The 16,333-nt window shown below is 46.5% G+C and overlaps 2 protein-coding genes across 2 annotated transcripts; one reads left to right on the forward strand and one right to left on the reverse strand.

The window, feature by feature from the left end:
* Positions 1–20: 20 nt before the first annotated feature.
* LOC124659258 lies at positions 21–524 on the forward strand. The gene has a single exon (XM_047197179.1). It carries the CDS (start codon positions 21–23, stop codon positions 522–524), a length of 504 nt encoding a protein of 167 aa, XP_047053135.1.
* A 6,930-nt stretch (positions 525–7,454) lies between these two features.
* Positions 7,455–8,872, reverse strand: LOC124661701 (putative 12-oxophytodienoate reductase 5). Its single transcript, XM_047199579.1, has 2 exons — positions 8,248–8,872; positions 7,455–8,137 (listed from the first exon to the last, which is right to left on the reverse strand). The coding sequence occupies exons 1-2, from the start codon at positions 8,768–8,770 to the stop codon at positions 7,554–7,556; spliced, it is 1,107 nt and encodes a 368-aa protein (XP_047055535.1). The 5' UTR covers positions 8,771–8,872; the 3' UTR covers positions 7,455–7,553.
* Between the last annotated feature and the right edge of the window lie 7,461 nt (positions 8,873–16,333).

The raw sequence follows: 16,333 nt of genomic DNA on the forward strand, positions 1-16,333 counted from the left end.
CACTCCCCGATCACAGAGCCATGGCGGGCGGCAAGACGCACACGCACAAGGCCTTCCTGCTCTGCAACTACGCGCTGCTCGGCGCCGCCTCCAGCTGCATCTTCCTCACGCTGTCACTCCGCCTCCTGCCCACGCCCTGCGGCCTGCTCCTCGTCTTCCTCCACGCCCTCACCGCCGTCTTCTCCGCCGCCGGCTGCTCCGGCTCCTTCACCGCCGGCCCGGCGCCCTGGCACACGGCCCACACCGCGGGCGCCGCGCTCACGGCCATCTTCCAGGGCGCCGTCGCGCTGCTCGCCTTCACCCGCACCGCCGACTTCCTCGCCGAGCTGCAGTCCTACGTCCGCGACGACGACGGCGCCGTCATCCTCAAGATGGTCGGCGGCCTCGGCACCGCCATCTTCGTCCTCGAGTGGGCCGCCCTCGCGCTCGCATTCTCCCTGCGGCTCGATGACGATGCCGAGGATTACAGCGGGGACGACGACCTCCGACGCGCCAAGAACTGGGCCGACTCATACCATGTCTGAGTGAGACCTCCGCCTCCGCGCTTCGTTCGTGCTCGCGTCGCGTCGTGGTCCGCCGGATGCCTGCCGCCCTCCAGGGATGTGCCGATTTGGTGTGATTGTTGTCTGAATTCTTCTCTACTGCTCTGTACTGTACTGTACCGTACTCTACTCTCAAATTCTTTTGTACTACTGTAGTAAGATGTCTAGGCAAATATGTATTGCTTTGGACTCTGCAAATTTGTTGTAAGGCTGGATTTACAATGGATATATAATTTGAAAAAGAGATTTATGCAGTCGATTTTTCTGTTGAGATGAAGATTGGGTGAAGATTTATGCAGTCAATTGATCAATCACAAAAGGGGATCCCAAATTACTTGAAAACTTGTGTTATTTGCCAGAAATCAGAAAAATCAGAACACAGGCAGGGTAATTCAGTTCGAAGAGACGCAGACGGACACGACTAGTCGCGAACAAAACGTTGGAAATCAGAATCGCATCCAAACAGCAGGCTGTCCATATTCATCTTGTGCCTAGCGTGTTCTCCCCGCACATCACGAGCCAGAGGGGGCGTGTGGCGGCGCGCTAGGGTTTGCCGCCGGCAGAGAAATCGATCGGCCGCCTCCGTCCCCTGCTTCTCCCGCCGCCGGATCTGCTCGCCGCCTCGCCTCTCCCGGTTCCTCCTCCTCCCCCAAGGTATCAGCTCTCCGCCGACTCATCCCTTGCCGTACCTGCAACTCGTTCTCCCGCCGGAAGCCACCAAGCTCTCTCTCAACCCAAGGGATCTGACTGGAAGATGCAGAAAACCAACAGAAACACCAGAATCAGCTCAACCGATATGGGCGAAGCCGGATGGAGCCAACTCAGCCAAGAACTCGCGTCAAAGCTGTCTCCAACCATCGTCGCGCTCGCCTCATTCGATGACGAGACCATGTATCGGCAATCCACGGGCATAGTTCTCACAAACAGCGAGGGCGGTACTTCGATACTGACGTCGTCAGATTTCCTCGCAAATACAAAGGGCAGGCTCAAACATTCACTCGAGATAACAGTTCGTCTGCCAAACCGCGAACTGCTTCAAGGAGTCGTACAGCATCACAGGCTGCCTTGCCGCCAACTGCTTGTTATCACCACGGAGCACTCCCCTGTTCTTGCCGCAGCGTGCCTTGCTGACACCCTGCAGGTTGATCCGCTCACCGAGCTATTCGCCTTAAGGCGTTGCTACGACTCGAGCGAACTGATGGGCACAAGCGGGGAACTTATTGAGAGTCCAAATGGAGTTGAAACCGAAGGTTTCATGTTATCTACGTGCAGGATCACTGCCACTGGAACCGGTGGACCTCTTGTTGATCTTGATGGGAATATTGTTGGGATGAACTGCTACGACAACAGGGAAATAACCCCATTCGTGCCAAGAGACCGAATCGCTAAATCCTTGGCCAGTTGCGGGATCGAACCCTATTATACGCCAAAAAAGTCGATATGGTCCAGGTTATGTCCACAAGGTAACGCAAATCGAGATAGATCAAGCGGCGGGGGAAGTGAAAACGAGAAACAGGAACCTTGTACACCTGTCCTATGGTGCGACCTTGATCAAGAGCTTGCTTCAAAGCTGCCCCCCAGCGTCGTCTCCATTGCCTCATTTGATGGAGAGACCCCGCATTCTGAATGCACAGGCATTGTTACCGATGGCAGACTATCTTCTCCCGCTTTTCTGACTTCACCAAGTTTGTATAAATCTGTACATGGTAATGACGTCCTCGCAATGACGGTCAAAGTGCGCCTTCCAAACGGCGAAGTGGTCGATGCATCGTTGCAGGATCTTATGCCTTCTTACAATTTACTTCTTATCACCACTGGTCCCTTGTCACGCTTCCCTGATCTTCAGCTAGCACGTCTCAGAAACAGCATGAAAGCAGAATCGGCTGCTGAGGTATTAGCTGTAAGGCGGTGCTTCAAGTCAGGCAAGTTAATGACCAACCGTGGGGTGCTGATTGACAGTCCAAGTGGAGTTGTTAGCAATGCGCTTAAGTTTTCCACGTGCAAAATAACCGAGGATGCCAGTGGAGGACCACTTGTTGATTCTGATGGGAATATCGTTGGCATGAATTGCTATGACAGGGGAACAACTCCATATGTCCCAAATAGCTTTATTTGTGAATGCATTGGGCGTGATGTGTTCTGGTCTGGAAATAATCAAGATGGTCGCAGTACAACTCAAGGAAGTTCAAATGATATAGAAACATCATCAACACCCAATAAGTGTCCGGAAGAAGTCATTGATCACGTCCAGCCATCGTCTATCTTTAACCCAACAAGAGCAGAACTCACTGACGAACATCTTAATCGTATATTTGATCTCTGGCCATCTGGTGATAACAATGCATTCACGAAGAAGGTAAACAAGATGTTGCGTGATTCTGGCTATCCATTGCCAAGTTTTCAGGTTGAAGGCATGTATTTGAAGGGCGATTTTGAAGAGAAATTTAGCAAAGATATCTGTAGTAAATCCGTTGAAAGAGTTGCTTCAAAGATGGCTCAACATATTGTTGCGCTTGCTTCTTTCGACGGCGAAGGAAGAAGATATTTTGCTTGCTCGGGTATACTGATAGAATGCAACAAATCCACCACGAGAGTTCTGACTTCGGCCAGTTTGGTTAGAAAACCTGGTATTGAAAACAAGATTCATAAGCTGAGGATTGAAGTGTGCCTTCCAAGTAAGCAATGCGTCTCCGGGACATTGGAACACTATGATTTAGACTATAATGTGGCTGTTGTCAGCTTCTCAGGTGACAGTAGCCATGGCGCAACAAAACTAAGTGAAACACTTCAAACTAATAAGGTAGTAGCTCTAGGGCGTGGTTTTCGATCGGGCGAGTTAATGGTGACAGATGGGGTGGTGACCAGCGAACAGAGCAGGTTTGACTGCGAAGAGCTTCAGATGTCCACTTGTAAAATCACCAAGGCTGGGATTGGAGGACCTCTTGTTTTTTTTCGAAATGGGGGTCATCCCCGGCTTCTGCATCATGATGATGCACACGGCCTTTTATTAAGAAATATTCAAAGTATAATTGTTTACAAATCACTCATCATCGAGGATTGATACAAGAATCAACCATCGAAAGAAACACATAGCAAGACTAGAAATCAACATAGTCTTCTAGTATGACGCCAACCAGCCTGGCACAAGATATCCTGAGCGACCATCAGGAGCCGTGTGCATCCAGAAGCCATGACATCCCGCTGCCCCTCCGGAGAGAGTAGGGCCCAAAGTTGGACCCAATGGGAAACCATATGAATAACCTGCAAAAAATGAAAGGAAGGTTTTTTATTAAAAATTATGTCATTCCTGCTCCTCCAAATAGACCAACATAAAGCAGCAACCCCAATCCGGATAAATGCCTTAGATTGTCTATCAACTCCATTCAACCAGTTACCAAACATATTAGTAATATTGGTGGGAGGTGGAAGAGCATAAGTAAAATTCACAGTACGCCATAATAGTTTAGCTAAAGGACATTCAATAAAAAGGTGTTGAATGGTCTCCTGCTCCCCACAGAAAACACACTTTGTACACCCATTCCAATGTCGTTTAGCTAAATTATCTTTTGTTAGCAACACCTTGTTACTTAAGAACCACATGAATATCTTAATTTTTAACGGAATTTTAACCTTCCATAAATATTTTCTCAAGAAGGGGGTATGATCGCACATAAGATCCTCATACATCGACTTTACTGTAAACACACCATTTGATGTCAAATTCCAAATGAAACGGTCCTCATCTTCATTCAGATGCACCATCATTAATTTCCGACATAGTTGTAACCAGGAAGACCACTTATTACCATTTAACAATCTTCGAAATGTAATATTCAAAGGCGATTGACCAAGAACATGTGCGACCGTGACATTCTTATGGTGAGCAATATTATAAAGTGACGGGTACTGTTGAGCCAAGGAAGTCTTGCCTAACCAGGTATCTTCCCAAAAACGGGTATTGCTACCATTACCCACCTTGAAGACACCCCTAGAAAAAAACTCCTGTTTGACCTCCATCAGTCCTTTCCAGAAAGGCGAGTCAGTAGGTCTCACATGAACCTCCGATAATGTCTTATGTCTCAGATATTTATTATGTAGCAATTCCTGCCACACCCCATCCTCATTAAGAAGTTTGAACAGCCATTTACTCAATAAACATCTATTTTTGATCTCAAGTACTTCAATACCTAAGCCTCCCTGGTCTTTAGGTCGACAAACAATGTTCCATTTTGTAAGCCGGTATTTTCTTTTGTTTTCGTCAGACTGCCAAAAGAATCTAGATCTATAGTAGTCCAAACGTTTCCTTACCCCAACAGGTATTTGAAGGAAAGACAACATAAACATCGGTAAGCTAGTTAGCACTGAATTGATAAGCACTAACCTATCACCATAGGATAGTAGCTTCCCTTTCCAGCACCCTAATTTACTCTCAAACCTTGTTTCTACCGGATACCATTCGCAGTTCTTGAGTTTCTTGTAATGGATTGGAATACCTAAGTATCTAAAGGGGAGTTGTCCAGCATCACATCCAAAGATCTGTTTATACTGTTCCTCCTCTTCCTTTGCCTTGCCAAAACAAAAAATCCCACTCTTATGAAAATTAATCTTGAGCCCCGATAATTCTTCAAAGAGACACAATATTAATTTCATATTAACTGCTTTGTTTAGGTCATGCTCCAAAAAAAGGATAGTATCATCAGCATATTGTAGTATAGAGAGACCTCCCTCAACCAAATGTGGAATTAGTCCTCCAACCTGACCATCTTCCTTGGCTCGCTCAATTAAGATGGCAAGCATATCCACTACAATATTAAACAGCATCGGAGACAACGGATCCCCTTGCCTTAAGCCTTTTTTCGTTTGGAAATAATGACCAATATCATCATTCACTTTGACACCAACACTACCGCCTTGAACAAAATGTTGCACTAATCTACCCCATTCTTGAGCAAAGCCTTTCATTCGCAATGTTTGTTGTAAAAAGGGCCATTTCACTTTGTCATAAGCTTTTTCAAAATCTATCTTAAATAAGACACCATCCATCTTCTTCGTATGTAATTCGTGAATTGTTTCGTGGAGTATGACTACCCCTTCCAAAATATTCCTACCCGGCATGAATGCAGATTGGGTCGGCTTAATTACTCTGGGGGCAATCCCCGCTATGCGATTAGTACCAACCTTAGTGAATATTTTGAAACTAACATTTAGTAAACAAATAGGTCTATATTGTTGAATCTGAACCGCATTTTCTTTCTTGGGTAGTAATGTGATGACCCCAAAATTCAGTTTATATAGGGGCAAATCCCCATTAGAAAACTGAGCAAAAAGGGCCATCAGATCATGCTTTATTACTTCCCAAAAATGTTGATAGAACTCAGCTGGAAATCCATCTGGTCCCGGGGCTTTGTTTAGTTCCATCTGAGAAATAGCTTGACGGACCTCCTCTTCAGTAAAAGGGGCCGTTAAAATTTCATTCTCAATTGCCGAGATCTGTGTAATATCATGAGTCTCCTCTTCATTTAAAGAAATATTTGTTGGACTGGGTGCTCCAAACAATTTCTTATAGAATTCTGTAATATAAACTTTTAGATTATCTCGATGGGAACTTTGTTGGCTTGAACTTCTATGACATGGAAAATACTCCTTACCTACCAAGGGGTATAATTCTTGAATTCATTAGTCAGTTCAATGCAGGACGGACTGTTGCTGCCGAGGTTACGAAGAAGTCTAGTTCTAATGGATGGCCCCTGCCTGAGCCATACTGGGTTTATCCAACTCCTCACCGTGAACCGAGTTATCTGTCAGACGGATACGAATAGAAGTCTTGTGTTATTTGAACACCTATGTACCTAGTTAGTGAAAGTATTGGTGGTAGCATGGTTACCCCCTTTTTTTTTTTTTTTTTTTTTTTTTGCAGAAAAGGGAATGTCCTGCGCTAGCATAGCAATAACATGTCAAACAACCGAGTTGCACTTCAGTAGCCTTTCAGGAAGACGCATTCAGACGTAACCTTGTTAGTAACAGTACTAGGCTCAAATGAACAAATCAATCTAAAGAGCATCTTCTACCACTGTTGCTGCTTCCAATGATTTTCAATTTCATTGGAATGGCAAAAATGCCTGAGTTGATGGGATTTGAGAGGATCACAGAAATGTGCAGGGGACAATTGAACGTAGTTCTTCGTGATCTCTTAGGAGGGTTATGTGCATCGGTAATTATCATTCTTTTGTAAATGGAAGCCTTTATTTTTCTAATTGATTCTACCTACCTGATATACATTTATATTTTATAGCATGGTTCAGCTCCTAGCTCTCGGTCTATGCATCGCAATGCACACAATCAGATCTTTTGTGCAAAGTTCGGATGCCAGTGCAAATATACCTTGCTTTGGCCTTCGGTACTTTGTCGCAAGACTGTGCCTACATTAGATTCATGATTTGAATTTCAAAAGAAGATCTATTCTTTCAATCACATAAATATCAGAATCACATCCAAGCAAAGGCTAATTCAGTTGCGCGCTCAGACCCAATATAATGAGACCAGACGAAAATGTCGGCCTATGCCTATCACGACCGTACTCTTTCCCACGGCTCCTAGTTCGTATTTTTTTCATCATCTCTCATCTCTCTCATGCAGCGGTGGGAATTTGGCGAGGAGCTAACATGGGGCGCATGATCTTTCATGCTTGATTATGCAATGTACGTGTGTTGGGGTATATTCGATCTCATCGATATTGGGGTTTTCTCATTTGGGTTTGTTTGCTCCTGGTTATCACATTAATTTGGGGATGTTTCGATCTCACACATGTGCATTCGATGGTAGTTTTTGATGTTCAACATTAACGGAGTACGGATGCAGTATTGGTGAAATTTGTAGTTAAAATAATGTGGAGACTGTAACAAGTTAAACACATTTTAGAAGCAGATGAAGATCATTTTTATTCTGAATCCATATGGTAGAAAATGATAGTCAATGGAGCACCAATGTGGATAGTCGTGGTTCCATGCCACATCAAGAAAGAAACGGGTAATCGGTGTAGCCGACAACGGGATCAGAAATGTAGAAGGTCATCCGGTTATACTTGTTGAGAGGTGCATTGAGCTCTAGTCTTTTCGGCAAGTCGGGGTTCGCTAGGAAAAGCCTTCCAAAGGAGACGAGATCGGCGTACCCCGAGGCGATAGCCTTGTCCCCCTCCTCCCGGTCGTACCCTCCGTTGGCAATGAAGGTGCCCTTGAAGGCCTCCCTGTAAGGCAGCAGCCGCTTCGGCACCACTCGCCGGCCATCGACGAGTGCCATTCTGGGCTCGATCATGTGAAGGTAGAGGATTCCATGGTCGTTGAGCTTCGTGGCGAGGTGGAGGCCAAGAGCATGCGGGTCGGAGTCGTGGCAGTCCATGTAGTCCATGAAGGGAGAGAACCGGATGCCCACGCGGTGGCCGCCGACCTCCTTGGTGACAGCGTCCACCACCTCCAGAGCGAAGCGGCACCGGTTCTCAAGGCTGCCGCCGTAGTCGTCGTCGCGGTTGTTGGCGCTGTCCTTGAGGAACTGCTCGATGAGGTACCCGTTGCCGCCGTGGATCTCGACACCGTCGAAGCCTGGCCACAACCGGCGTGCAGAGCAAAGCAGAGTGTAAATAAATGGAAGCTAGATATTGAGAGTTTGAGACAGAGTAATCAAGCATAGACCTAGTGAGAAATCCACATACCAGCCTGGACGGCGTTCCTGGCGGCCTTCCTGAAGTCGTCGACGATCGCCGGTATCTCCTCCACCGTCAGCCTCCTTGGCGGCGAGAACTCCTCGACGGTACCGTCGTGCCTCACCTGCGGCCCGACCATCGTCTCCGTGCTCGACACGGGCGCGGCGCCGCCGGGCTGGAACTCGTAGCTCGACACGCGCCCGACGTGCCAGAGCTGGCAGAAGATGACGGCGCCCTTGGCGTGCACGGCGTCCACGACTGGCCGCCACGCCTCGACCTGCTCCGCCGTCCAGACCCCCGGCGTGTCCTTGTACCCCTGGGCCGTGTCAGAGACCCCCGTGGCCTCTGTGATGAGCATCCCGCCGGCGGTGGCACGCTGGCCGTAGTACACGGCGGCGTGCGGCTGCGGCACGTTGCCGTAGGAGCGCTGCCGCGTCAGCGGCGCCAGCACTACCCTGTGCGCGAGGGAGAAGGACGAGCCCGCCATTTTGTACGGCGTCAAGAGAGGGATCGCCTCCGGCTTGGGCTCCATTGCTGCAACTCCAAGCTCTTGAGCTCGTATCAATGGAGGAGATGGAGGTATCTTTTATACATCAAATGGCAAGGCAAGGAATCCGTGAGAGTATATATTATATCCAAAATCATGTGAGATTAGGACTATCCACGTCGTCTCATAAGCCATACTATTTGTGGAAATGTAATGGCTGCTAACTGGAGCGTGCATCTAGTCAACAAAGAGAGGTGTTGTTGGTGGTAGGGTATGGCGGCTAGGAGGATGGATCATTGGTCAAAGAGCAGTTGCAACTTGCGAGGTTGCTAGCGATGGCAGTGATGTCATAGGTCACTGTCGCGCATCAAATCCTGTCGTGTTGATTATTGCAGAAAGAAGCTGAGAATATATAGCTGAAAATTATTTTGTCAAATCTACACACCTTATCGGTGTTTCGCCACTAGTATTTGATACCGGTGGCGTGTCCTAATTAATCATTCTGGTGGAGTGACCGAGACACACCATAGGTAACCTAAACCCTTGTGGTGTGTTACTAATAAGCCACACTATTAACATAATTTTCGAAACTACAAAAAGTATACACTATTACTGAAATTGACAGGAAAACGCAATACAAAAATCTCAGCCAAATACATTATTAGCATCATCAACAAGCTAACATATTGGACTCTGCATTTAACTACATATAGGACTTAACATAGTTCAACACCATGTAAATCTCAACATAGTTCACAGTTCACCATATAAAACTTATTAGTTCACCATCACACAAACAAGTAATCATTGATAACGTCGATGACAAACACCGCATTCACCCTGGCTCTAGTTCTCGTCCAACGTTGAGGATTGGCATGGCCACAATGTGGTCACTACCGGCTTTTGCGTGCCAGGCGGTGCCGCCACTTTGTGGTTGCCATCGTCCTGTGTCCCCTCGCTTGCCCACCTTCCCCTGCAATGTGCCAAGCCTCACATTCCCTCTTGCACGCCCTAGAGTCGCCCCTCCACTTCTCTAATCCCCACCACTATGCAGAACCTCCATCACTACCTCACTGTGCTGATACGAACCCTCCCGTCAGTGACCTAGCGCGGCCAAGCCACCATAGCCAGAACATTTTCCTGCTCCCGAACGGGCTGCGTCGCAACCTCGCGGACTAATCCAAGCTGCAACGGAGAAAATGACCTCCACCACATCTGCACACGCACAGACGTCCACGTCCACCTCGGCAAATCCCTATAAAAAGCAGTGCACCTAATTTCCTTGCCCCTCTCTCTCGCCCCCCGTCGACTTCTCACTAAGTTACCTATCCCATAGAGCAACCTCTCTACCTTGGCCGACCCAAATGGTGATTGGAGTTAACGACGAAAACAAACTCCCAGCCAATCGCCACCATGCTCGTCCGCCTACTCGCCTCCAACTCCGCTATTGTCCGTGAGCGTAACCTCCTCATGAGCTTGTCTGCACCCTTCCTACATCTCTCCGTCACCGTGGCGCCCCTGCGAGCTTGGAGGAGCTCCGCCGTAATCGTGTTGGACACGAGGCCAAGATCGGAAATAATCATACCGTTTCGGTATGACCCATGTGGGACCCACTAGTGTGGTTTTTAACCTTCTCCAGTCATTTTTAATATCTTATTAAGAACTAGAGAAAACCAGATAATTAAAATTCCCCACTTTCAAATGCTCTAGTTTTCAAAATGATTGTTCAAATGAGTTTATTCTTTTTTTTTTGAAAAAGCTTTGTTTTGAAAAACTCTTTCAAATGGCACTTTTTCCAAAACAAATTGATTTTATTTTTTCTTTTATTGAATGACTTGTGGAAGGTATTAACACCTACATATAAATCTTTTAGATGCAGATCTTCAACAATAACTTGAAGTTTAGTCTGAAAAGTATCCAAACCGTGAAGGAAAGCCATTAATAACTTCTCTGCAAGTTTGCAACATTTTGGATCATTTAATAATTCTCAATATAAATATTGTATGTGCATATTAACATGTCATATTGCATGGTGATCATCACCTTGTGTGGAAACTAACTATGTTATGCTACTAACCCCGATGCATATGATTGTTTGGAGTTTTCCTTCATCAAGTCTTAGGCCTTCCAATTCTATGCTCACTGATCTGTATGCCGCCTCAAGAACTACGTACCATACCACTTATGTGGCCTTCCGTGATTTGGAGGCAAGACATGGTTGATCCAGTCAAGCCACCTCCCGTGGGTTATACTTAGGAGGCGAGCGCTGGCCGTCGGCCCACCGATTTGGGGGGAAAATCGGTCGTCCCCGCGCCGTTGGATGGGGCCCCGTGTGACCTTTCAATGGGAAACGTCGCTTTCAGTTGCCCCACCTGGTTTGGAAAGGTCCCTTTCTGTATACGTCACCCATGTTCCCTGACCTGTACTTATTCATGCAAACCTCACTATGCTGGCTCTTCGGTGCATACAAATTGGTTCGTAGACGGAAGACAAAAACTCACATCTCAAAACTCTCTTTACAACAATACTAGATATTAATTTACAACAAAAGTTTCCCCAGTTTTGAGAACCAACCTGAGGTTGGGTGGTTAGGAGGATGGTTGTATCCCCAGCCCACCAGAGTTCAAACCCCAGGTTTGACATCTGTGTGTCTCATAAAGGCGGAATATTCATTCAGTGGGAGGCGACGTTCCCGTCGACAGCGAGACGCTCGTGGTGACTTCGTCAATTTCAAGATCCAATCCGCCGGCTCAGTCTTCCGGAGGTGCTCATAGGGGTAGGGTGTGCGTGTGTGCGTTCATAGGGGTGAGTGTATGCGCGTGTATGTGAGCGTCTGTATTTGTACTGTGTTCCTAAAAAAAAGTTTCCCCAGTTTCCAACAAAAAAGTATAAAAAATCCAACATTAATTACATCTGAAAAATCTCTTTACAACAAAATTAGAGATTAATTCACAACAAAAAATTCCACAATTTCCAACAAACAATAGTAACAAAAGCCAACATTAAGCATATCTGAGAATCTCTTTAGGCTAGCCATAGTGGTAGTATCTTAGCTAGTATCATGCATATTGGTCCCACAAAATTGCTGATGTGGCAGCTAATTAAGAAGGAGAGATGATTTTAGAGTATCATAGGTGGATACTGTATCATAGCGCATATCACGAGAAAAGTTAATGTCAAACAGATCATGTTCATCAATTTGCATTGAGATTCTAAGTAGCAATAAATATAGCATAACTATGATACTACTCCATGATACTACATAAGTATCATATGCATGATACAACTATATGATACTTAGCACTATGGTCAGCCTTACAACAATATTAGAGATTAGTTTACAACAGAAATTCCCACAATTTCCAACAAAAGGTAGTGACAAAAGACAACATTAATCACACCTCAAAAATCTCTTTGCACCAATAATAGAGATTAAATTAGAACAAAAGATTTCATGATTTTCAGTAAAAAATAGTAACAAATCTAACATTAATCCAATCAGAAAAAACTCTTTGCACATTACAAGATGGTTAACAACAATTAGCACCACAATTTTCAACAATAATTTCATACCTTTTTAACAAAAGAACATTTAGATTACAAAAAATTCCAACATTATAGTTCTCTGTGTGGAATCAATTTCCAACATATTATAGTAGATATTTTCAGCAAAAATCATGGAGGATTCCAACAAAAAATTCGACTACTTCACCATTGCAAATTTACTATGAAAAATCCCTTTACAACATACTGCATAGATGTTTCCCACAAAAAACACCCACATTTCCAACAAAAGAACACATTGCAAAACTTACATTGGTGTTCCTTTTCCATGTTAAACTGACGGCGGAGGTCCTCTCCAGCGACCTCCTCCTCTGCGTCGGTGCGGGGAAATGGGCCTGAGCCGTACCCATCCCCGCCCACACCTCCTTGGCATCTCCACTAGTACCTCCCGCGTCAGCGACCTTGGTGGTACATGTGGTTGCTGCGGTGGCCTTGCAACAATGGCGGCAAATAGGGAGATGTTGTTGGAGCCTGCCCATCTCCGTCCATGGCCACCGGCGCCGGCGCCTTCTACTCCTCGGCAGCTGTCGTCGGTCGCCTCCCTACTCCTCCCGCCTCCACCTCCGTCGCTGCGCCGCCAGCGCCGCCGTCAGACCACCGCTCGCGCCGCCCTACTCCTCCCGCCTCCACCTCGTCCCCGTGCAGCCAGCGTCGCCCCTGGCCCCTGAATGGTCGAGGGTGGTGGCACTCGTGGCGGACGGCGCCGTCGCTGCCCCGCCCAACCCCGCTTCCGCCTCCATTCACGGCCGCCGCCTCCACAGAAGTGGCCCCGCGGCATGCCTAGGCGGTGGGAGCGGCCGGACAGCGCGCATTCCCGAGGGGCGGCGGGGGGCTCACGAGCACGATGGGGATTTGGGAGAGATTGACTAGTGGAGGTCGGGTCCGTGGAGGTCTGGAGGAGATAAGCCCCGTTTCTATATGCCACGTAACAGGGACACGCAGCGCCAGAGGACACGATCGATTTGTACCGATGGATCGGTGGGCGGATTACAAGCGTTTTCCTTATACTTACATATCCGTTGGGGTCGATAAGTCCACCAAGTGGACCGAAGCCAAGTCGTTGATCACTACTACGTCCATCTAGCCGGCAGATTTCACCCAAGGCATCATCGTTTTGGAATCCCTCACAACATCATCACGAACAATTGGTCCAATTTCACTAAGGACATTTTCAGAACTTGTGCAATTAATGGCACATTTGTCTCAACTATGCCTCTCTGGCACACCCAGAGGGGAACATACGGGTCGAGCGAGCCAATGAGGCGATCCTCTAGAGGCTCAGGCCCCGCCTCAAGCATGAGTTGAAGGGGTTCACTACAAGAAAAGTTGCCATGGCCGACGAAGTTGAAGTCGCGCCGTGGTTGCTGGTGCACCATGGCCGACGATTTTTGGTCCCTCCGTGGTGCATGTCAAAACTTTTTTTTCTCGTTTTTGAGGCCACCTAGCCCGACGAAAGCGGCCAAAACGTCGCGTATGGTGGCCCGGGACGTGGTGCATCGCGAATTCTCGGGTTCGCCGGCCGAGTCAACGCAAATCCGCACCGCCCAGGGATGTAGGGCCCACATGGCAGCCTCTCTAGCATTGTTTTTTTTCTCGATCGCGCCATCTCGTTCAACGCTCTCCGATCGAGCCGTTTACGATGCAGGATCATGGGTCCCGCTTGTCATCCTCTATGAACCAAAATTCCTTCTTTTCTAGGATTTTTTTTTTACCCCCTGATTTCTGGCTACTTGCCTTTTTCTTTCGATCCCCTGCCGCCTTGGAAACGTTGAGACCGCTGCAGCTAAATGGGACCCACATGTCATCCTCTATGAGCTATCAACTTTCTTTTCTTGGAGTTTTTTTTGGCACCTCATATTTGGTCACTTGCCTTTTTCTTTCGATCCCTGCCGCCTCTCAAACGGTGATACCGCCGATGCTAAATGGGACCCGCATGTCATCCTCTATGTACTATAAAACTTTCTTTTCCTGGATTATTTTTGGCACCTCATATTTGGTCACTTGCCTTTTTCTTTCGATCCCCTGCCGCCTCTCAAACGGTGATACCGCTGATGCTAAATGGGACCCGCATGTCATCCTCTATGTACTATAAAACTTTCTTTTCCTGGATTATTTTTGGCACCTCATATTTGGTCACTTGCCTTTTTCTTTCGATCCCCTGCCGCCTCTCAAACGGTGATACCGCTGATGCTAAATGGGACCCGCATGTCATCCTCTATGTACTATAAAACTTTCTTTTCTTGGATTTTTTTGGCACCTCATATTTGGTCACTTGACTTTTTCTTTCGATCCCCTGCTTGCCTCTCAAACGGTGATACCGCTGTCTGCTAAATGGGACCCGCATGTCATCCTCTATGTACTATAAAACTTTCTTTTCTTGGATTTTTTTTTGGCACCTCATATTTGGTCACTTGACTTTTTCTTTCGATCCCCTGCTTGCCTCTCAAACAGTTGATACCGCTGTCTGCTAAATGGGACCCGCATGTCATCCTCTATGTACTATAAAACTTTCTTTTCTTGGATTTTTTTGGCACCTCATATTTGGTCACTTGACTTTTTCTTTCGATCCCTCGCTGCCTCTCAAACGGTGATACCGCTGCAGCTAAATGGGACCCGCATGTCATCCTCTATGTAAATCATGTTTCTTTTCTTGAATTATTTTTGGCTCTGATATTTGGTCACTTGCCTTTTTCTTTCGATCTCATGCCACGTTTGAAACGTTGAGGAACCTGCTGGCTCATGGGACCCGCATGTCATCCTCTATGTGCTATAAAAGTTTCCTTTGTTGGATTTTTTTTCACCCTCTGATTTTTGGCTTGCCTTTTTCTTTTGATCCCCTGCCCCCTTTGAAACGTTGAGTAAGCTCGCTGGCTCAAGGGACCCGCATGTCATCCTCTATGTCCATCAACTTTCTTTTCTTGGATTTTTTTGACACCCTAATTACTAGCTACTTTCTTTTTCTTTTGATCTCAAGCCGCATTTCAAACATTGAGACCACTGCTGCAAAATGGGACCCACGTGTCATCCTCTATGTACAATAAATCTTGGATTATTTTTGGCTCCTGATATTTGGTCACTTGCCTTTTTCTTTCGATCTCATGCCACGTTTGAAACGTTGAGGAACCTGCTGGCTCATGGGACCCGCATGTCATCCTCTATGTGCTATAAAACTTTCCTTTGTTGGATTTTTTTTCACCCTCTGATTTTTGGCTTGCCTTTTTCTTTTGATCCCCTGCCCCCTTTGAAACGTTGAGTAAGCTGCTGGCTCAAGGGACCCGCATGTCATCCTCTATGTCCATCAACTTTCTTTTCTTGGATTTTTTTTTGACCCCCTAATTACTAGGTACTTTCTTTTTCTTTTGATCTCAAGCCGCTTTCAAACATTGAGACCGCTGCTGCAAAATGGGACCCACATGTCATCCTCTATGTACAATAAATCTTGGATTATTTTTGGCTCCTGATATTTGGTCACTTGCCTTTTTCTTTCGATCTCATGCCACGTTTGAAACGTTGAGGAACCTGCTGGCTCATGGGACCCGCATGTCATCCTCTATGTGCTATAAAACTTTCCTTTGTTGGATTTTTTTTCACCCTCTGATTTTTGGCTTGCCTTTTTCTTTTGATCCCCTGCCCTCTTTGAAACGTTGAGTAAGCTGCTGGCTCAAGGGACCCGCATGTCATCCTCTATGTCCATCAACTTTCTTTTCTTGGATTTTTTTGACCCCCTAATTACTAGGTACTTTCTTTTTCTTTTGATCTCAAGCCGCATTTCAAACATTGAGACCGCTGCTGCAAAATGGGACCCACATGTCATCCTCTATGTCCATCAGCTTTCTTTTCTTGGATTTTTTTTACCCCCTAATTACTAGCTACTTTCTTTTTCTTTCGATCTCAAGCCGCATTTCAAACATTGAGACCGCTGCTGCAAAATGGGACCCACATGACATCCTCTATGTACACTAAATCTTGGATTATTTTTGGCTCCTTGATGCGCGTAAATGTACACGTCCGTTGGGAACCCCAAGAGGAAGGTATGATGCGCAC

This window comes from Lolium rigidum, chromosome 6 (genome assembly GCF_022539505.1).
Source record: "Lolium rigidum isolate FL_2022 chromosome 6, APGP_CSIRO_Lrig_0.1, whole genome shotgun sequence".
In the NCBI taxonomy this organism is placed as follows: Eukaryota; Viridiplantae; Streptophyta; class Magnoliopsida; order Poales; family Poaceae; genus Lolium; species Lolium rigidum.

What these genes read in the sequence shown, in the direction of transcription:
- LOC124661701 (XM_047199579.1), bottom strand. Translation starts at nt 8,770, where the DNA reads ATGGAGCCCAAGCCGGAGGCGATCCCTCTCTTGACGCCGTACAAAATG. An exon ending in CAGGAACGCCGTCCAGGCTG is followed by an intron (nt 8,138 to 8,247) that starts GTATGTGGATTT and finishes GGTTGTGGCCAG; the next exon opens with GCTTCGACGGTGTCGAGATC.
- LOC124659258 (XM_047197179.1), top strand. Translation starts at nt 21, where the DNA reads ATGGCGGGCGGCAAGACGCACACGCACAAGGCCTTCCTGCTCTGCAAC.